This window comes from Haemaphysalis longicornis, unplaced genomic scaffold (assembly GCF_048455015.1).
Source record: "Haemaphysalis longicornis isolate Haplotype H1 unplaced genomic scaffold, Haemaphysalis longicornis Haplotype H1 scaffold_182, whole genome shotgun sequence".
NCBI classification, from domain to species: Eukaryota; Metazoa; Arthropoda; class Arachnida; order Ixodida; family Ixodidae; genus Haemaphysalis; species Haemaphysalis longicornis.
The window spans coordinates 70234-92889 of NW_027526284.1; the positions used below are offsets into that span (position 1 = coordinate 70234).

General features: G+C 47.3%; 1 protein-coding gene across 1 annotated transcript in view; it reads left to right on the forward strand.

The window, feature by feature from the left end:
* The window catches only part of LOC144166692 (N-acetylglucosamine-1-phosphotransferase subunits alpha/beta-like), a gene marked incomplete at its 5' end in the record, with an annotated part of 82959 nt that extends 70075 nt beyond the window's left edge, over positions 1-12884 (forward strand). Inside the window, 4 exon segments of the mRNA XM_077696208.1 lie at positions 883-937; positions 2014-2217; positions 7638-7711; positions 9612-12884. Coding sequence (XP_077552334.1) covers positions 883-937; positions 2014-2217; positions 7638-7685 — 307 coding nt within the window.
* Positions 12885-22656: the final 9772 nt, after the last annotated feature.

Below are 22656 nucleotides of genomic sequence, written 5' to 3' on the forward strand. Positions count from 1 at the left end.
TCATATCACACTCACACGCTCCCATGTGAGTCCCATATCACTCCCGCATCACTTCCATATCACTCACATCGCTCCCATATGAGTCTCATATAACTCCCATATCACTCTCACATCGCACCCACATGAGTCCCATCCATATAGGAGCGATATCACTCCTGCATCACTCCCATATGAGTCCCATATCACTCCCACATCACTCCCATATCACTCTCACATCGCTCCCATATGAGTCTCATATCACTCCCGTACCACATCCCGTGTCCCGTTTCCCATATCACTCGCATCACTCCCTTATGAGTCCCATATCACTCCTCATCACTCCAATATCACTCCCACATAACTCCATGTGAGTCTCGTATCACTCCCGTATCATCCCTGTATCATTCCCATATCACTCCCGCATGCTTGCCGAGTGGTTGTAGATTGGTGACGAGTATGCAGTGGAGGGGAGGAGAGTGTCCTGGTGTTTGCCACAGTGGGCATACCATCAGTCGATGTGAAAAAAATTTATTTGAACCATGGAAAGGGGGAAATAAAACACCTGTAATTTTAACATACGGCAGACTAAGTGAGGGGTGGAGCAGAGATGATGGAGACAGAAAAGGTTGAGGTCTAATCTTCTCTATGGTGTTGGCATCTCATACAGGCAGGTGTCGAAATGGATTTTGATAAGAAAATCTCCTTGGGATGTACGTACGATTTCTTGGCAGACAAAAATGATTTTGAAAGTTACTAGTCAGCATGCACTGTTGGTTGTTGTGGTAAAAAGCAGTTTCGTTTTCAGCTTTGCTAGAATTCAAAGCACCAGAGCAGCAGCAGTTAGTGGCCTCAGAAATGCTAATTCGTGCACAGATTATAACGTCGTCATCCTTCCTTCCACAGAAAGTTCATCTGCCTGAACGACAACTTGGACCACTCTGGCAAGAACCTGAATCTGGTGAGTTGCACTCCAGCCATCTCGCTCTCATGTGGCGCAGGCAGGCAGGCCCGTGGGGCTCAGATTTATTTTATGAGATACAACACTGCACGGGCTGCTCTGCAAGCCGCTTTAGTAGGGCCTTCCGCTCATCTGTCGCAAAGTCGGATATCGTTGCCTTTGGACAAACTTACCTGGCACCCCAAGCATATCTTAAATGATCCTGGACAAACGATTATGTCAGCTTGAGGTCAAGTGCCCTCTTCTCATATTGCCTGTGATTCTATTCGAGACTGATGAGCCAAATGGGCTCTGCAACACTCTTGAGAAGCGACATGCGTCGCTCCACAGCACTACTCCAACGTGAGCGCCAGGCTATGTTGAAGGTGATAACGCGATACGGCGCGGTGTATTTGGCAAAATATCCCCGCCGCATGTTGTCCAGCAAACCGCAGTTGCCAGATAAGAAGCACGTTTTGTTTATAGTGTAGCACAAAATGAAAAACGAACTTTCCTGCCAACACTTGTCGAAGTCTGAGACCCTTGAATGGGAGCGCCTTCACCAGAACTGAAATCGGACTAACCCACATCATTGCTTGAGTCATCACTGCTGCTGGGGTAGGAAAAATCAGCAGCAGCAGCTGCCGAAGTCCCTGCCACAGCTGTCCACATTTGTGGAGTGTGAAAAGGATGCCATTTTTTCCCAACTCGCCGCTTCTATGTGTCCAAATATCACTCCCTACGCCGTCTACGCACGCAAAAGGTGAACAAACAATAATACAATTAAAAAAGAATTAAGCAATTTATCAGTAATAAGTCCTACATTAAAAGGTCTCCTTCTATTGTGCTATACAGGGAGACAAGGGTTCTTATGATGGGTTTAATGAATGGCCATAGGGCCTTCCTACTGTAATGCAAGACTGCTTGTGCTGCCCCTGGAAGTATGTCCTCTCAATAATGCGTTAGTGTGCAGCAGAGAAGACTTTAGAGGGGCTCGGTGTACAGCAGAGCGGATTATACGTTTACCTGAGGATTCCCACTTGGGAGTTGCTGCAAATTTTTCGCTCTCTCTTTCTTTCTTTCTCAAACCATTGCAGGTGCGGATGGTGGTGCGGGACTTTTACGAGAGCCTCTTCCCGAAGCCGTCGCAGTTTGAGCTCCCGCCCCAGTACCGGAATCGGTTTCTCTACATGCACCAGCTGCGAGCGTGGCGCAACGAGCGCAACTGGGTCCACCTCATCACCTATGTTGCCCTCGGCTGTCTGCTGGCACTCGCCGTGGTCGCCGTCTGTCGTTCCAGGGTGAGCAAACTTCGCCTCCTTTTAACAGCAGAGCTTAGAAAAAATACCAAGAATACAATACGCAAAAAAAATACCAAGAAAATGCCATATGCCGACAAAATACCAAGAAAATGCTGAGTGCACATTCCCACAGGGGGAGTGGCTGGGAATTAGGTTTAACTCTTTCGTTACGGCGGAAAAACGGCCGATTTTATGTGCTTCCACAAAACGTTTTTTTTTTCTCTTGAGCTACTGGACACACGTAATCTTGCTATGCATGAAATTATAGCTTATAGATTGCTCTTCCAAACACAAAGCATCAGTTTTGTTAAAAGTACAATTACTTACAGTTTATTTGTCAAGTAATCAGAAAAAAGCCCCCAAGAAAAGTATACTAAAAACACAAATCGGCACTTTTACCGAGACTAAAATTATTTCAGGTATTTTAAGATATACAAATTGTTCCTACGTTCCTTGGCTATGATTCAATATATAAATCAACAGTCTACACCAAGTTTTGGATTTTTGAGGGCCCGTCAACCTAGCGCAACTGACGGCTGTGCCACGCCGCGAGGGCACTCAAGGGTGAGTGAGTCTATGTAAAATGTGCATCCAAGTACCGTACTTACCTGATTCCAACGCGCACTTTTTTTCCGGAAAAATAGGTTGAAAAATCACATGCGCGTTAGAATCGGATACGAAACCGAAACCGAAACAGCGAAAATTTCGTCCCACCCATCACCATCGCCATGTCAAGATGGCGCTGAAGCTTTTAGCAACAATTTTTCGCACGCAGGAAGCATAGGCGCCTAGGCTTTTCCATCGGAGTTCATACAAATAGTCAGATCGTTCCACTTGCGCGCTTGATAACAGCAATGGCAGCAGCGGCTCTCACGTGTTCAAAACGAGCGGTCGGCTGAAGCGTGCGCCTCTGGAGAAGCTCGCGGGATGGGCGTGTGAGGCGTGGGCCACGATCCCATCGACCATGGTTGAACGTTCGTTCAGAAGTGTGGCATCGCGAACGTGCTTGACGGCACCGAGGACGAGATCTTGTGGTCAGCGGAGAGCGACGAGGAGTGAGATGAGTGAGATTACTTCGGGAAATAAATCACCCGTTTCTATCGCATTTGTTTTTCTTGCTCACACAGTTCCATGCGCGTTACAATCGGAGGTGCAAGTTTTTTCGTTTTTTTTGTCAGGAAAATTGGGTGCGCGTTAGAATCAGGTAATTACGGTACACTCTTTTGTGACCTCGCACAAAATCCTTATCATTTCGGTGGTAAAAAACAAGAAAAAAAAATCGAGCGCTCTCGATAAGCATCGCACCTGAACCCTGCAGCGCTAATCTGACACGAGCGCAAGGTTATCTTGAAGGCGATAGCGCGATACGGCGCGGTGCATTTGGCAAAATATCCCGCCCGTACGTTCTCGAGACCCTAAACACAAAATCGAAACCGCAGTCGTCAGATAAGAAGCACGGTTTGTTTATAAATACAGCGCGGAGTCACAACGAAATTACCTGCCAGCGCTTGTTGAAGTTCGAGGCACCTGAACCGGAGCTTCGTCTTCCTAACTGAAATCTGAAGATCCCACATCATTGCTTGATCCCTCACTGCTGCTGGAATCAGAAAAATCTACAGCAGGAGCAGCCGAAGTGCTTGCTACAGCAGTCCGACTGTGCGGAGCGCGGCGCGAACCGAACGCCATTTTTCCTCCTCCTCCCCTCCCCCTTCGGTTCAAATTACTCTTGCTACGCCGCCACCACACGAGACACATAAACAAACGAAACCGAAATTGAAAGAGACGTTGCCAATGAACACACCAGATGGCTATAGTTGTCTGTGGAGCGCGGGTTTCAGATTTTGCGGGAGATTTAAAATCATCGGACGCCGGCTTCCGATCGCCTATGGCGCCGTCGTGAAAGAGTTAAGGACAATTAGGTGTAAGGATAATGAGGTGTAAGGTGCCGGGAATTAGCTGTAAGGACAATGAATGTGCCTGCTACACAAAACTGTAAATTAGAAACTTAAGCATTGGAATTAAAAGAATAAAAGCTAGCAGGGCAGGTGCCTATCCTCAGATATGTATCCAGGCTGGCACGTGGGCTTGTGCCACGTGAGGGGTTCGCAAGAGGCAAAATGGCAGCATCTCCACTCTGTGGATGATGGCGAGGTGGCGGAGTACGGGGACTCGAAATGACATCCAAGTTGCGTCCCGAGTGACATTCGATTTGCGCCCCGACCATCATTCAATTTGAGCCGTGAGTTGCACCTTGATTATTCCCTAAACGAAAACTGCAACTCACGGCTCAAATCGAATTTTGCTTGATTTTCGCTCGATGGTGGTGTGCGCACGGATGGACGCGGATGGACATGGGGAGGTCCTGAGGTTCTCCGCTCCGTTACAGGCGAGGGAGTAAGCCGTTCGACTCTCGGGTACTGACTCATGGTCGTAGCCCAATGGGTAAGATGACTGACACTAACGCTGTCTGGTCTACCAGACACAGGCTCGAATCCTGCCGGTGCCTGCGTGATTTTTTGCGATTGTAAATGCTATGCGCACGGACGCGGACGGACATTGTGTGGTCCAAGGTACTCTGCACTAAAAAATACTGAGCGCACATGGCAGTCAAGGTTTGAGCAGGCAGTGTCCCCGACAAAACAACTGTCGTCTGCTCCTGACTTCACTTGCTCGGCGTTGTTAGGGGCAACCACGTATGCTTGTAAAACTTGGAGCTGCTGTGGTGGCTGCATCAGAACTCTCTCCGACTATGTGCCGTGCACATGGGGGATAGGGCACTCAAAGAAGATCTGGACGCCCAAACAAGATCTGGACACCCAAAGAAGAGACAGCTTATCAGGAAGCGTGCCGCGCTGCCAGGTGATAATGCGATCGCCCAGAAGAACAAAAAGTAGTAGTAGTGCAGGTCTTCAAAGGTGCGGGAGTGCTCGACGAAGACTTGGTTGTGGCGGACGATGAAGTATACGAAGACTATGCAAAGTAAGACTATGCATTTAGGTCACTTAGGCCATATTCCCATTCTGCGATATTCCCATTCTGCTCGGCGACTCAGTGACCTAAATGGTGCTTGTCGGGTTTAGCTTAGTGAGATGAACACAGCTCTGCTGTGACATCAGGCTCGCACCATTGTGCAAGCTGGCTTTGATTTTTGCATGGGTAATCGAGCTGTGCATGATGTTGCTTGGGCTTTTAAAGCTAAAGCCAATAGCACTGCAAGGTTGGAAAACTGCGCTGTGCAGTGTTGTGAATCTCAGTTTGGGGGAAAAGGCTTTGCTTTTCCTGTGCTGTTTCATGAGGCCTCTGTTGTGCTTGGTGTTAAAATAATTTTTGGTACTGCGTCACTGAAGTGCGCTTTCTGCTGCTAATGCAGTGGTGAAGTGCTGTGGTGTGTCCACCTGATGCCTAACATGAAAAGCAGAAACCGTAATTAGAATGAGCAATAAGCATAGGTAGCCTTGCGCAAGGAATGCTTCACCAATATGAGAATGATGGACCGACCACTCCGTCTCCCTTCTCCGCTGCCTCTTTCTCTCTCTTAGGGACAATCATTACCCTCACTGTGGAACCTCCGGGTTCCCTTTATTTTGCACTCGCGTTATACAGTCGAGTCCACTTATAACAATACCGTTTATACAATATGTCGGATATAACGATGAACAGCTACGGCACCGTCAACTTTTGTATTCTTGATGTGGTAAAATAAACCGCTTATTACAATGCTCCAGTGCCATGATATCGGATATAACGATTGAATATGGTTATATTGTGCACCAAAAGTGCAACAGTGATGACTCTAATGACCCTGTTGCGCAGTTTACACAGCTAGCGTCTTCGTGGGAGGCCCAATGCATGACACAGTCCATCGGGGACTTTGTTTGCGCCAATGACATTTACCTCAGCTAGGTGAAGCACCTGTAGATGCTCTTGGAAAAGATTTGCGCTAGCTTCGCACGCGGCAAGCGAAGGTGACTGACTGTGGCTTTTTTTCCGCAAATTAGTATATAGTACGACCTTGCTGGCATGCAAATAAGATGTTTTGAGCTCTGTTCCGTCTTTTTATTTCGCAACCCGCTTATAGCAATTATCGGTTATAACGATGGGATTTCCTTGGCACTTGGATATTGTTATAAGTGGACTAGGCTGTAGCTCATACTGAGTGCTATTGTACATCTTCTGGCCTCTCTACACAGACTGCTCCCAAAGTTTGATGTTTCACACCCTTTAATTACGGCGTATGCGTGTTGAATGATTTTATTTGTGCACTCAGAGTTACAACCTCTACCGTGACTGTAAAATGGCACACATTATTGAAATGTGCCTTCAAAGTGCATTGCCCGCTCCAGCCACTGATACTTTTTGCTATAGCAGGTGCACTACACTTCAGGCATGAGGCCAGTTTCAAAGCAGTCCCACATTTTTCTCAATGGAGTGAAGGACTCCCCTCTCACTCAAAGCTATGCAGTATAGGTACACAGAGGTTAAGGGGTCATAGTGGGAAAAGAAGCTGTCGGGACTGATCTACCAGAACCAAGTGGATCTTTAGCATCAGCCATTTTATTACCGTATTTACTCGCATAATCCTCGCACTTTTTTTTCGGAAAAGTCAATGCGAAGTTAGGGGTGCGAGAATTATGCGGGGAAAAAAAATACGGTGCACAGTGTCGCCAATTTGCCTTCTTCCAATCCCGCTAAATGTAGCGGTCGTTTTTTGTATAGGTAAGCTCAGTGTTGCCAACAGCAGCTATTCTTTTTTTTTTATAATTTACAACGTAAACAGTATCCCGTCGATCAGCGATCATGAAATTGCCGCCTTTGCTTTCTGGCGCGCGCCCTATCTCGTCGTCGTCATGTGCGTGCCCTACTTGTGAAGCTCGACAGTAACGCACGTTGAAGTCGATGACGCCGAAGTCCCTGCCTGCGGCGCGGTTGCCGTGTTCGATCGCGTACTCTATCGCTTTCAATTTGAAAGCGGCAGTGTAGCTAGCGCTCTTCCCCATGGCGACTAGTCTAGTTGCGCGCACGCGAAACCGGCTCAAGTACAGTGCGAGTAGCGTGTTAGGGCGCCTGGATGGCCTTGGGTACACAGCGCTCTCCGCCGAACGGAGAGGCGGCGGGGGAGGGCGCACGTTGGAGAGCGCGTGCACCATGCGGGTTTCGCGAGCGGGCAACTTTCGCCGCTGCAAAGTTGGGGGTGCGAGGATTATGCGAGGAACCAAAAAATCCAAGTTTTGGTGGCTCACATTAGGGGTGCGAGGATTACGCGAGTGCGAGGATTACGCGAGTAAATACGGTACTCATAAGTGTGCAGTCTTGTTGGCATGATCCGGGCTGATTTGTGAGCCCTCATTGTTTTGCATGTCGTTGATTCGAAACTTTGGCACTGTGAAGTGCTTATGGTTTTCTTTTTTATTTCGTCACAGCTAAAACGCCGGCAACCTTGTCGAACAAATGGCACATGCATCATCTGAAGAAGGTGCTTCATCTAAACCAGTAGGTAAGGGTAAGACCCATACTGTATTTTCTTGACTTTGACCAGAGGATTTGAAATTTATTTTGCCTAAGTTGGGGCGTCGCATTATAATTAGTTTGCCTCAAAATTAGGTTTGTGGCTGTTGTGGTGCAGATAACTCAAAATGTTTCTGACAAATCATGGAGTGTTTCGTTCTTATGCTGGCACAATACAGTATTTTCGGACGTGTAACCTACAGCAGTAATTGACCAGTTTGAACTGTAAAGTTGGCATGAGGGTAATACGTGAATTTTACTCCGAAATACAGCATCACTCCAATAGAGGCCAAGTTGTGATGCATGCACTGTTACCAGCTGTCATGCGATCTTCCTCCTGCTTTATTTTAGCCTGCTTATTGCCAAATGAAAAGTAAAGAAATTTTATGTCTTCGGTTTAAATTAACATCATGCTATCTTCATTACATCCTGTGTGCCGCCTTAAAGGTGGGCACGCATTTTGCGACTTGTCGTGGCAAAAGCAATTTCTCTTTGTACTCTTGGGTGACGGGTTGCTTGGGCAAAATAGCTATTTTGGCAGTGCCCAAAAAAGAGGCATAGTACTCCTTGAACTGAACATTGAACCTCGAACTGATAATGTGGTCCTCCATTAGTTCAGCAGAGCACTGGTTTGGGCGAGTTGCTACATAGCGAAGCATTGAAGCGCAGCACGAGACGAGGGGCAGGAACACAGAAGATGACACACAGAGCCCTAACTTCCAACTTTAATGACGCAAAAGACCCAACCACCACATATATAGTGTTCTTGTCGGCCAACATGCCTCATTTGAACCAACCAGGATGTAGTTAATATCGCAACAACACAAATAAAAGCACGTAGAAGTTTAACCTTGTCATAAAATGATAAAAGTAGCACAATACAAGTACACCGATAAAAAAATAAAAACATTACAGATAGAACGTTGCCAGATGCATGCAAGGGCAAGCAGAGAACACATGCGTGAAAGTTACACACGCTCCGGACAAAAATTAAAGGGTCTGACCTTAAAAAATCTAGCTCTTTGGCCCCGAGAGCTACCGACGGTTTCGATACACAATGATCCCCCAAATCAGCGATGGTTTTCGCTTCAAAAATTTTGCAAATAAGGGGGGTGTCGGTGCTTCGCCGCAACAACACACTTGTCAAAGAGGGGAGCAGAACAGCCGCATGTTTTGCAGTGCAAATCAAGATAGCCGCTGTTCTGATTACGAACATTGTAGCTATGCTCCTTTAAGTGTTCGTTCAGGCATCATCTCCCTGATTGCCCCATGCAAGCCTTGCCACAACGTATCGTTTTGTGACAAGGTTTAAACTTCTACGTGGTTTTATTTGTGTTGTCGTGATATTTGCATGTTGGCTGATAAGGGCACTATATATGTGGTGGTTAGGTCTCTTGCGTCATTAAAGTTTTTTTTGTCTTCTGTGTTTCGTCTTCTCTGCTTCGATACTTCGTTCCTCTATTAGTAAGCCTTGAGTCCAAACTTTCAAACTTTCTTCTCGAGAGAAGTACCGGCTGAATGTGCTGTGGAGTTAACTTTCCTGTTGACTGCATCATGATGTTGGTGTAACTATGTCAGGGTGACGGTGTACTTATGGCCATTCTGCATAGCCTGTGAACACTCCACCAGTTTACGCTTACGCATTCATTAACTGTGTTACTATTTACCCTTCATGCCTCAGCTCCATTACATATAATGAACAGCAAAAAGGCAAAAGGAAGTTGACAGCAATTTGTACCTTTGCTTTCGTCCCGTGTCCATGCCGTGCCGTTCCATTAGTTTTTCACGACGACACTCTTGGCATGCCTCAGTTGAAAACCGTGTTGTCAAGTTACCTCGTTGCGAATGTTAATGCGTGTTTCATTGTGGTTTTCCTGGTTGTCTTTCAGGTGCTACAAACATAGTGCAAGTTCTCCACATTGAGCGCAACGAGGGGTGCCGTTATCAGCCCACGTAACAAAGATACTGTTCATCTCCTCGAGGGAGAGAGTTGCATGATTTCCGTTACACCGGCGTCTCGGTTATCCAGTGGTCCCCGGATCCCATCTCTTGCAGCGACACCAGCCTGCGGTGGGAGGCCAGCTCCTGGGTTTGGCTGGCGTGCTTGCGGAAAAACTGTGGTAGTGCAAGAACTGAATCGTTGCACATTTTTTATGAATGTTCATGACAAAACCTCTCTGTGTGTCTAACCTGCTGTTGCCAGCCTGATGGCATCAGGCATTGGTCCCAACTGCTGGGAAGTAGTGCGGACAATCCAAGTGGTGGTGTGTCATATAATGTGAACTTTAGTGTTTCTGCACAACAGAGATCCTGTAGCGCTTAATGTAAAGCATGTCAGAAAACTTTGGTTTTCAGTATGAGGCGCACCTTGGTTTCTGAAAGTGTTCATCAAAATTTACGCTGCTGGCATGCGTGCAATGCTGTTGGTTCAGCTTAATTTGTTTTGATGTCCTGTCTACAGGTGTAGAGCTGTGTGAACTCTTGACAAGGTCCTTAGCTTCATCATTAAGTGCTTTCAAGGTTTCAGTTGGCCTCTCAGTACCTTTTGTCAGGCACCCAGCTATCGTAACATGGTACCTACCTGTTACAGTACAAAGTACCATGGCAGCTGGGCAGTTGTTGCGGGTGCAAATGGCATTGAGAGGTGTTAGCACCAAGCATGCAGATGGAGCTTATGCTGCAGGAAATTTGAGACATAGGCAACTCAGTCAACCCTCAAGCTGTCATTATCTGCTTACGTCGTGTGTAAACAATCTACTTCTGGCTTTCTATTGATGCAGTCATAGCAGTTTTGTACTGTTGCAACCGCCATAGAACATCACCATAGAACACCACCGTAGAACAATTTTTTTAGACATGCTTGCATCTAACTGTTGAAGAGCTGTCTAAGTCTTACTACTTTGTGGGCGCCAAGTCTGTGATAATTGGGAAGTGTTGGCACCTACAATGGCAGCGTTGCCTGGCTGCAACTAAGTCGCACAGGGAATGCATCATAGCTACGGCAGCCTTTTTCATAAGTTGAGATCACCATTTCATAATCGTTGGCGCATCACTTAGCACCTGGCAGCCCGAGTTCATACTTTGATTTTTTAGAAGATGTCGCGGCAACATAAGAAAGTCGACATTTATATAGAGTTTATTGGGGCATTAGTTGTGGACGCTGCACTGTGCATGACTGTGATAACGTATCTGCTTTTGGGCACCCAGTGGAGTGTCCTGATCAAGTCACTTTGTGTAGATGTCGTTGCCATATGTTTGTGTGTCTGTACAGTGGGCATTTATTGTGTCAGCTGCAGCTTGGCTGGAAGGATGTTTTGTACGATATAGTGGTTTACTGACTTTAGTCTGAAGAGTGAGTGCCAAATGTCGCAGTTGTAATTGATGTCGGCAGCTACTCTATTGCCTGATTGGAGATGCACGTTATTGAGTTGTAGGAAACCTACGGTTAGTTTTGATGCAGGCAAGCAGTCATAATCGCAGCGCAGCATAGCAGTGCAGCACCAGTAAAATTTAGTATGAGATGGCTGCACAAATAAAACACAATATTTGAGCAACTTTGTGCCAACAGGAAAAGTTACCCTAACTGTTTACTATCAGGTACATGTGTTGGAAAGTCGTTTTGCTGCTGGCAGCTCTTTTGTTTTGAAAATCTGGGCCATTGTTATGATGTAAAGATATTTTTTTTATTTGATTTTAGGGATGCACGTGTGTAGGAGCTGCTTCTGCCTCTGACAATCATCTGGCTTTAGCAATGGGGTGGGGCCAGTGGAACCGTCAGAGGAGCAAGTGTAGTAGCGGCACTTTTGGCGGTGCTTGAACTCTGTTGTTATTTTTCTACCCCCGAGAATTCACTACTTAGTGCTCCTTTTGCTCACTCTTGTTTCGAAGCTCACTTTTGTGTCTGAAGTGTGGCATGAAAGTGTAATTTGTTGCTGTAGCTTTATTAATGCAAATGCTTAGCAATGTTTTTGTTTTTGTTTTTCAAATGACCACTTTGTAAATTTAGAGAATAGTCGCTATTACAGTTTTAAAAGGTGCGGAACTTGCAACATCAAAGTCTTTCATTTCACACTTTCATCTGCTGTTTTGACGTCCCTAACTTAACTCATTTATTAATATGCCTTTGTCTTCTAATTTCGATGTGCCGTAGTGAATTATTCTGACATTCGATTTTCTTGTATGCATTTGGGCCGAATGTGGTTGAGGTATGATGCTGGGCTCCCAGTGAAAACGGAGGAAAGACATTTGTGCCCCTATTGACTGCAACACATTGGCTGCATCGTACAAGTATGTTATCGAACTAAAAAATTATTGTGTTAAGAGCTTGGCATGATTTTAGCTGGACTCAACTACTGTGCTGACAGCTTGAAACAAAATGCAAGTACATACCACAGAGCAAACAGTGTTGGATGCTTGTGTTAAGTAACTGACACTTTGTGACTTAACCAAATGATGCCGTTCTGGCTTAACAGCTGCAAATATTGCTGTCTGTGCAAGTCACATGTAACATCTGCATATGGCATTTTTGACCCAAATAGACAATCAACTTTGAGGTGACTTGTGCTGGGTTCTCAGTCATAAAACTTTTGTCTAGTCGATAATGTCAACGGCCAGCCAGGAATTTAGGCTGCCTTTTGTGGACTGTGGTAGCTGTGCTTGCAAAACTGCTTAAATGGTTTTTATTTTCTGGCGTGACTAACCTTTTCGTCACTGTTACTTAATGCTGTAACCAAAAACAAAAAATAAGAAAAAGACTTAGAAGTATTGAGTTTCGTTTTCAAGAAATATTGTATTTGTTATTGCCTGTTCAGTGGGCTTTTAATGTGAACAAATGAGTTGAGGTGCGTTATATTGAGTTACAAATGTGCAGGATGATTTTGCAACCAGCAAAATGACTGCATAATAAAGTTGAGAAGGCTTCTTTTTGCATCAAATGCTTCCATGACAGCACAAGTGTACATATACGTATCACTGGTTTAAGTGAAATGATGCTGTTTTCTACCATGGGAACAAGAGACTGCTTTCACCACCTGTTTATGTGTCTTAATTGTGGTACACTTTGTATGTCTTAATTTGGGTACATTATTAGTGCATGTTTAATTTAAAAAGTTCACCTATACAAGTGTTTCATAGTAAGGACATTGGTGATGAGATAATTTTAAAATCTTGGCAAAATACATGGTTTGTTTTTATTGTTTGAGGGAGGGAGTGAAGCGGACCAGAGAATTCTGCCCTTTCAGGCAAAAAAAAGGAATTTCCAGCAAATCAACTTTAGTCACTCGTACAAAGAGATAACAAACTATTCCAAACTTTACTGCATGCTTTACCTCCAACTTCACTGTTACCGCACGCTCAACACTGTACAGGCCAAGGCAAGGAGGCAACGCCAAATCAACCCCTATCCAAACCTAGTTGCATATAGTCCCCTACAACCAGAAATATTCTCAGATTAATGCAAACAATGCGGCCCATGCACACACCTTATGCACATTATGTTGAAATCAAATCAAATCAAAGTTCATTTTAAAATTGGGTGCAATGTTGTGGTGCCTCTGGCAAAAAGCTGTAACAACAGTTTGACGAAGCCTTGGTACTTCAGCATGACAACAGCATGGGACGGCACTTTGAACTTCTGGTACAAGTTTTCAGTGCAACAACACAGAAAACGAACTACATTCTGGGAGTGACATCATGTAAACAACTACCATACATAAAAAAGCATATGATGCTACACGCAAGTGAAAAAAGGCAGTATAGGTTGTGTTCACTGGTGTGGTGCACATGCTGGAAACCATGTCTGTCGTTGGCAACGAGGATGCGTAGGCTTGGTCATGGCGGCGCTCGCATTAGGTGTCCCAGCGAGATTAAAAACATTACCTCGACGTTAACTACTGTTTTGCGCAGCATCTTGCAGCCTACCTGTTGCAAGACACGACTGAGTCGTCGGCACAGGTCAGCTTATTGCCAGCTGCCGAGTTTTGGTATCGGCCGCTGATTGCTTACCTGTGGACGAGCGCCATCTCTTTCAGTCGCTTGCCGATAGATGTCTCTAGTCTTCCAGCTAACTACGCGCGCACCAACGTTCAGCTACACTGCTACCGTATCTCAACTGGCGTGCGTGGGAGCATTCGCAATTTCTTCGAAAGCATTGTTTGGCTTTTGTACTGAACGACTCTGCCGTGGGCAAGGTGCGGGCGCAGATGTTGATCTCCATGTTTGCAGGCAACTGCACTGCAAACACGTAGCACCTGTGGCTCCATTCTCCAGTGGTGATGCGGAGGTCTCTAGGGCAAGTTGAGCACCATCACACCGCAGCGAGATGATGCCACCCAGCCCTGGTGGTTCTGCTTCAGTACAGCCCCTGGAGCTGCAGGTAGTCCTACCTACCGAGGGAGGATCAGGCAACAGCCTTGCCAAAACGTCGCCGCACAGCAAGTTGGAACTCAAATATGGACTTTACTCAAGCAGCAGAAATAGGAGACACAGGAGACACATTCGCCACAGCATTTCAATGTCCGGAGGCTTATGGCATGGCGGGACGGATGTCTGACCGCTTGGTGACGTGTGGGCTCCTTGAAGGTGGCTGGCGGCGGCTTGTCTCTCCTGGCTGGCGACTACCCCTCTTGACAAGCGCCGCTGTGTTTATCTAGTGTCCGAAGTACGTGCCAAGCCCCCATTTTATCGCACAGTCTTTTCACCGTTCGCTCCGAGATGGCAGGAGAAGGGGCGCGTGGTAATTGAAACAAAATGGCACGAGCGAATTCCTACAAGCTGCAGGTCTGTTGTGTCACTCTGGTCATCGACGGCTGTCTTCACTTGCTGCAAAAAGGTACAGTGCAGAAGCGCAAATGCATGAGGTGCAGAAGATAGTATCAAAAAATTCCCTCGCACTTCCCCGAGGGGGAGAGTGTGTAAGTGCGAATGCACGGTTGTTGATTGCGCGATTACGGTGGATATCGTGATCTTAATGAGTAGTCGAGAGATTACACACACGCACACAACTGTAATGTTCGCGAAAGAGAGATCACACACACACAACTACAAAGAAAGAAAGATGCATTTATTCACAGACACCTATCTGTGTTGTCGTTGGACTTGATTGCTAGAGCGGATCTCAGCTTTGATGAAATTTCGTGTCAGTACTCCTTTAAGCGGGTGCATTAGCCCTTCTCACGCCCGATTCCTGGCCAATCCCCCACGTGGGTATGTGCCATGCACAGACACCTATTTGTGCTGTCGTTGTACTTGATTGCTAGAGCGGATCTCAGCTTTGAAATTTCGTGACAGTACTCCTTTGGCCAATCCCCCACGTGGGTATGTGCCATGTCAGCGGCCAGGCAGCGCGCGCCCATCTCCCCCCGTTGCCAAGGAAGACGAGGAGCGCGCGCACCCGCAGCTGTTGCTATGCGGACGGCGGCGGAATGCGGACGGCGGCGGACGCTTCAGGCTCGCTTAAGAAGTGCATTCGCACTTAAAAGCAGCCTGCACTAGTGGATGAATGAGCAAAGGTTATTGCCGTGCTTCCATGTGCTGCTGCTGCTTCAAAGCTAGAAGAATTACCACCCAACTAGACCCCTACTCCCAATAGAAATCAAACACAGAGCACTGGGAGACCCTGCTGAGCAGCTCGTAAAACACTACTCCAATTGTGACTTGTCCACGTGGCGGTGAAGCCACCAGGAACCAAAATCTCGTGGCCGACTCGCGTGGCACGGGAACCACAAGCTCTACTTCTGCGAAAATAGAGTCCTTTCTGTCTCTTTTTAGTCCTTTCTGTCTGTTTTTCTGTTCCTATAGCCTACAAGTTTTGAAGTAGTGGCTCTCAAAATATTCCAGTTGTTTCTTTGATGTGTATTCGCAATGGTGTCGCATTGTGAAATCCTCCATATGACTATTTCCTTCAACGTTTCCAAACTCCTTTTATCTTGTCAAGAAGCGCCCAAATTGATCAAGCAGCGCCCGGCCATCCTTGTTTTAATCGTGGGAGATGAAGAAATAAAAAAAAAATTGGCGCAGCTTGCACTAGTGCTGCACGGATCCATGGAGAAATAACAAAGCTGGTGGCCTATCCCTTCATCGGAGACCCGGCTGTTGCACCCCGCATTTATTTCCGAACTTGCCGCTGAAAGTTCTCCGTGACCGGCTGCCTGCAGGCCCGGATCGTTTCGTCCGCAGCTAAGTCCACATTCAACACCCGGTCTACCAGGGATTTATACACCTCCTCCTCTCCCCCCCCCCCCCTTACACACACACACCAACAGCTCCCCAGAAGTATCTCGACACTCCCGAAAAAGATTCCACAACCACAAGCACCCTGCCCAGGGATTTATACGAGCACCCTGCCTAGGAGGACCTCGACCTCCCCCCCCCCCCCCCCCCCCCCCCTCCTTCTAATTCGAAATTCTGGACAAACCCCTGCGCTCTACCAACCAAAAGAAAATGCTGTGCGCCCGGAATGCGATGATAGTTCAATCGGAGAGCTGCCTGTTTCATACCGTGAAGGACCCAGGTTCGATTCCGACACGGGAAGCGTTTTTTATTTGCTTTTCAATTGGTTGCATATCTTGTCCCCCCTGCATATATGTTGCTCCCTCGGGCCTTTGGTGTCCACTTTTGTTTCGATTCTATTCCCGGGACCTTCCTAACGACATTTTTTCTTGAGGCTTCGAGGTTTTTTGGTGCGAGGGACATGAAAGGCTCGGGCTAAAATGCCTGTTTCGGTTAAATACCAGCAAATTATAAAATCAAGGTATTAAGGTGCTCACATGATAGCGACACATACTCGTACGCTACAGAATATTTCAATCCTACCATGAGTTGTACACAGCAGGGCGCCCATGCACAACCAGTTGACACTAAAGGGACAAGTTGGTTTTAAACTGAAGTGTGACCTTCTCCCTTTTCATATCCATGAAGTGTGACCTTCTCCCTTTTCATATCCATTTTAGTGTTCATTTGGTGCCGAAATATGCATTAATTGCTGAGAAATCGCTTATCAAATGCTGATCAAATTGGACACAAAAAGCTGTTTGCGTCACGTTGGCAATTACCGAATACAACGTCATTACGTACCTAGCGCCATGCAATTACGGACGCCCGTGGAACGTCCGAAGAACAGTCGAACGTGCAATGCAAAGTTGGGACGGCCACTGTACGTCCATGTTCGGATGTACTTTTCAGGACGTACTGTGGGCATCCAGCAACAATGTACAAAGGATACACATTTTCCTATGTCAGAAGGACATCCGCCCGTGGGCATGCGAAGTAGTCGAATAATGGCGTGAATTGAATATCGAAGCAAAAACGGAAAAGCTCCTTCGCTTTTCAATCAACAAGATTTTGTACATCAAAACACTGACTTGTATGTTGCACGTTTCATCTGTATGTTAACTAAAAGTAACCCTAATCTTTTAACTTTTTTGAAGCACCTCACTGACTCCAACATTTTTGTCTTTGGGGTAGCTAGGGTATAAAAGAATTGAGAACCGCTATCATAAAGAGTGAAGCAAGTGCGCCGTGTTCGTGTGTGCACTTTTCCAACGCTGCGCCCCGATATGAGGGTTATAATAAATTCCCTTTTCTCTTCTGGAACACGGGAAATTCCTGACACCCTGATGCTTTCCCTGGTTAACCTTATTCCAAAGCCTGGAAAAGACCCTTCTGTCATCTCCAACCTTAGATCCGTGCACGTACGCTATGTAAACTGACCGAACGCCTGATTAACAACCGCGGCTACAATACCATTTGGAATATGTGAACCCATGGTTTCACCCGGCACAAACTGGCTTTCGTCCGTACCTAGGAACACATGATTGCCTCTGGCTCTTACGACGGGTAATCAACAGATCCCCGTACGACCGCGGACTTCCTGACTACGCCCTTACTGTAAACCTCCGGAAAGCATTCGACAGAGTAGATCAAACGACGATTTTGACTGAACTGGCCCAAGCCTTCCCCAGCAAAAAAAGCACAATTGCAAGCTTGGGTTCGTAACTTTCTCCACAACTGGCTCGTTCAACTCGGCAGCACGCTCCCTGGACGGACACATGTACAATACCTACTACAACGACAAAGGTGTTCCCCAGGGATCTATACTCGCACCAGTACTCTTCAACATCGTCATGGCAAAGTTAGCCAAAACTCTAGAACAAGAAACGTCAGCCCGTTTCGCAATCTATGCTGACGATATATAGTACGATATGGACGGAAGGTAGAGACTACTCGTCAACACCCGACGTACTGGTTGAGCTGCAGGCGGCGGTGAACAGCCTCGAAGCATGCATACCGAAACTTGGCCTAGAACTCGCCCCAGAAAAGACGGAACTTCTAGTGGTATCAAGTGATACCAAAACGCACCCCATGGACCCTGCACTGCTGTACACTGGAGACGCAACTATCCAAGCGACACGTGGCCACGTACGCCTCCTCGGTCTCCCACTTGGCAGTAATAATAGTGCTAAAATATGGCTAAAGCAACTTTTCCAAATATGGTGGCGCAAGCAAACAGGCATGCCTCGATGGCCCGGACAGTTGCAATCGGCATTCTGGTATATGAAGTTCCAGTATACAACCTCAACAAAACTAACACCAAACACCTTCGGGTGCTCCATAGAGCCACATTGCGTACAATCACAGGCCTCACAAAACATACAAAAACGGAAGCTCTTGGGCGAGCAGTTGCGCTCCCTCCTATAGGCATAATCATGAAAGAAACCCGTGAACGGGCAGTCCCCAAACGCGGGCTCACCCGAAAAGGGCTCCTTCTCACAGCATGGGACGAGCAGAAGCCTACCCGGTCATCGACCTTTCCATCCCTTAACACCCTGGACAATCTCGGAAAACATCACCAGCAATCTCACCAAACCCACTTGGCAGTGAGGAACGGCCAAGTGGGCCCTCTCTAGAACGGCAACAAGATCTAAAAGTAGCCATCACTTGGAGAAGTCCAAACTTCCCAATGAGATCGACATTTATACCGACACCAGCGTGGCAACCTTGCATATTGGCGGAGCACGGACTTGCCCTTAAAACCCATTCCTTGGAGGTCAACTCTTTTTCAGACACGATGGTGCAACTGCACTGGAAGGCGAACTCCTTGCCACCAATGGTGCCCATAATCATATTTGCTACGAGCTCAATACCCGACCACCAGCCAAAATACGGATTCTAACGGACTCGTTCGAAGCAATTCAACAACTTCGCAAGCCACTCTACCTGAACCCGCTCGGCAACTCTGTACTTTTACACAAAGAACTCAAAAGCCACAGCGTGCAAAACAGAATTGAATGTATTACATGCCACGAGGAGACCGGCCCAGGGAACCAGTCCGCCCACGAGGCGGCACAGGAGTGTGTGAACTTTACGCCTCCACTGGTTCCCCTCTCAGCCTTTACACCCACTCCTCCAGCCCTCTTACTTCTCCGACTAAAGAAACGTAAAAGACAACGTTAGTAACAGGCTACGGCCCCTGGGTATCTTGCCAACATTGTCTCCTGCAGCAGATCCGAGGAAGTATTCATCAACAAGGTATGCGCAGATGCCGCCTATACTCCTCACATTGACCATAAATGGACAAAATGCCCGACACACACCCACGATGCCCCTACTGCAACACTGACGCCAAATCAGATCTCCACCACCTAGTGTGGACGTGCCCACACTTTGCCGAACATCGCCCAGAGAGTTTAAGATACATTAATCCCGACACCCTACAACATGAAGCATATCCTGGATTAGAACGCATCTTTATTACGAACAACTGCCGCTTTTGCAGTTAAAAGTGGTCTGGCGCGAGTAGTCTAACTGGGGCCGACCCCTGTGAAGACTTTCAGGCGCCCATAATAAGAATCCTCTCTTTGAATACGGACCTTGATTAGTAATCGCCTTCCTTCCATCCCTCTCCCCACCGTACGGCACACGCCCTCCTTGCTGCAATAAAATAATCAATCAATCAATCAATCAATCAATCAATCAATCAATCAATCAATCAATCAATCAATCAATCAATCAATCAATCAATCAATCAATCAATCAATCAATCAATCAATTCCTTCTTTCCATGAATGCCCAGGGTTCTCGCAACTTGCACAAACAGCGAGAGATTATGCATTATGCACGTGCGCAAAGTGTGGACGTTCTCTTCTGCAGGAATTTAATTTCCGCTCACCGCGTGATGTGTTGGATTTTCGCAAGCGTTTTTCAGTTGAAGCGTTTTTCGCATTGACTGATCGAGCAGCTTCGGGTGTAGGAGTTATCTAGATCTAGGGCCTACGGCGCAAGGCTCAGTGCACGCGTACGCGCTCGGCTTTGACGGGCGCGTGGTTGCAGTAGATTTGTGCTCCTCGATCGTTGTGTGCGAGCCGTGGTTGTTTTTATGCACCGGCGTGGCACTCCGATTTATCAGCGTTATTCACATCTTTAGGTGCATTCATGTTGGAGCCCTACCCCACCTTCTTAGTGGCTACTTTAGCTGTATTATCGATCCCCAGCGAGATGTGTGCGGTCCTGGACAGGGTAAACCTTATGTAGGCGCGCGGGCACTAAAGGATCTTGTGAGCCAGTTCCAACTCTGCGACGCGTGGATGCAGCTACAAGGCGAAAGTCGTGGATGAAACTTCCAAAATACAAGTCAAAACCATGACGTAAAAAATAATTTTATTTGAAAAGAGGAGTAAATTGTTTGATTTTGCTTTTATATTTATTTGACGCCATTTTTTGACGCTTAGTGGTAATTTAATACGTCCACGGGTGGAGATGTCCCTCGGACTTACGGAAATCTATATCCTTTGTACCTCCGTTGCTGGATGCCCACTGTATGCTCGCAAATGTATATTCAAACATGGACGTACAGTGCACGTACAGTACGTGGCCGTCCAAACTTGGCATCTCGTGTTAGGTTGTTGTTTGGATGTGCCACGGACGTCCGTGGTTGTTTGGGGTGAGCGAAACCACTTGAGAGGTCATTTTCATTCGGCGGAAGTAAAGTGCGCGCGGCGCGACGGATGTTCTGTCTTCTGCCAGCGGTTCTAAGGTTAACACCGGGCGAAATACGAGTGTCAAATACTTGTCTACACGATCACCGGCTCTGCACGCTACAATGTGGGCAGTAAGCATAGCTCGGCCAATAAATAAGGTACTGCCACGATGTGGTTACAAACATAATGTGTGCGAAAACGTAAAGACAGGCTGGTAGCACGGGAAAAGGATGCTAAGCGTCGGGGGAGAGGGTGTACTGACAGTAGCCGTTTTCTGAGTTGTATTCCTGTCGACAAGTAGCTCAGAGGATTGTGCGTAGTCAACATCGCCGGGACTGAGGCCGCCTTGAGGTCATAAAATGAGCTTGTAGTCATCACGGTGTACCTGTTTGGTCAGAGGCTAAAAAGGCCGCAGGGCCGTCTCCGAAGCTCGATGTGACTGGTATGACAGGCGCAGGCTCCAGGCCTAGTTTCTCGGCATAGAGTTAATACTACTTTCTCGGGAGGCAGTGTTAGGCCTGGCGTGGCCATGACGCGGCCATCGGTACTAACCGTCTTTTCATCATTTCATTCATTTCATGTATTTTTTCACTCACAGGGCTGACCGTGATGTCCTAATTAATACCCAAAACAACAAAAACCAGATGTCCATGGACAACTGCTATTTCCCTGAACATCGATTATGCATGGTCATCTTACACTACGTGCCACTGGATGGCTGCAGTCATAGTAACGCAAGTAACGTTCTGCCTTCCTTTTTGAGTTGACCAGAAAGACGAAGACTATTACAATGGTTAAAATGACGTTTTTACTAATGAACGATACAGTGGTGATTGTTACACTACATTTCACGTGGACAATAATTACTCCTAACCGGAGCACAGTCAATGATTCAATCTCTCCCAATCCCCCTTGGGGGCAGAAGCCCAACAAATGGAGGGCGTTATCATCATGATAGGCGGAAACGTATCCTGAACCGGCTGTCTTTTTCGTCATCTGACGTTCTGCGTTCTGCCCTCGAGGCCGAGCATTAAATTGTGCGTAGACGTAGAAGAAGCAGAAGCAGCGCAACACTAGTCTGTAATGGAGGTGGCCAAGCCAAAAGTCGCGCCAAAAAGCGCCACGCCTAAGGTCCTGCTGACCGTAGACGACCCGTTCTTCGACGAGGATGACGGCCTCGATCGAGCGCGGGATGCCAGACCGGGCGGTGCACCCAGTGGACTTCCTAAATCTGGTGCCGCCGGCCCTTCGGTCCTACCACAGGCTGGTCCTGTCCCAGCGGGCGCCGAGGACAAAAGTGAAGACCCCCGCTTGATGGCCGAACGGTTGAGGAAGACACGAAATGAAGAGCGTGCCAGGCAGCGCCGTCTGAACATATTTATCGGTGCGGGTGTCTTGCTGTTCGCCATGGTCACCCTTGTTTTCCTCGCCAAGGCCGTCTTTTTGCGGTCGCCAGGAAATTATGGCAATGCGAGCGTAGCCACACTGCCCGGTGACGCTAACCAGACCGAAGGCGCAATTGATATCGGCGACCTTCGGCGGCTCCACGTGAAACAAGAGACCAGTCCGGAAGAGGACGAATACAAGGATTACAACGTCTTCGCACTTGGCGAGGTGGCTGGGGAGACCAAACTCCCCACTTTTGTGCCGGCAGAGTTCGTCACGGAAAACGCTGACAAAAGTGTCAGAAAAGCGGGAGTATCCCGCGTCGTAGAAAAGAGACGACACAAATCTACGTACGGGCCTCAGGAAAAAAGAAACGATGGTCTAAGGACACTGGAAATGGAATTCGAAAGCGACATATCGGCAAGTACCTGCGGTGGGCCTTGCAAAGCGCAGATGACATTTCTGCTCGACCAGCTGAACCCGCAGTTCTGCCCCTGCAAGAACCTTTACGAGCACGTCTGTTCGAAGTGGCAAGCAAAATACTCGAGCCTGGCGGCCGAACTGGGCAGTTACT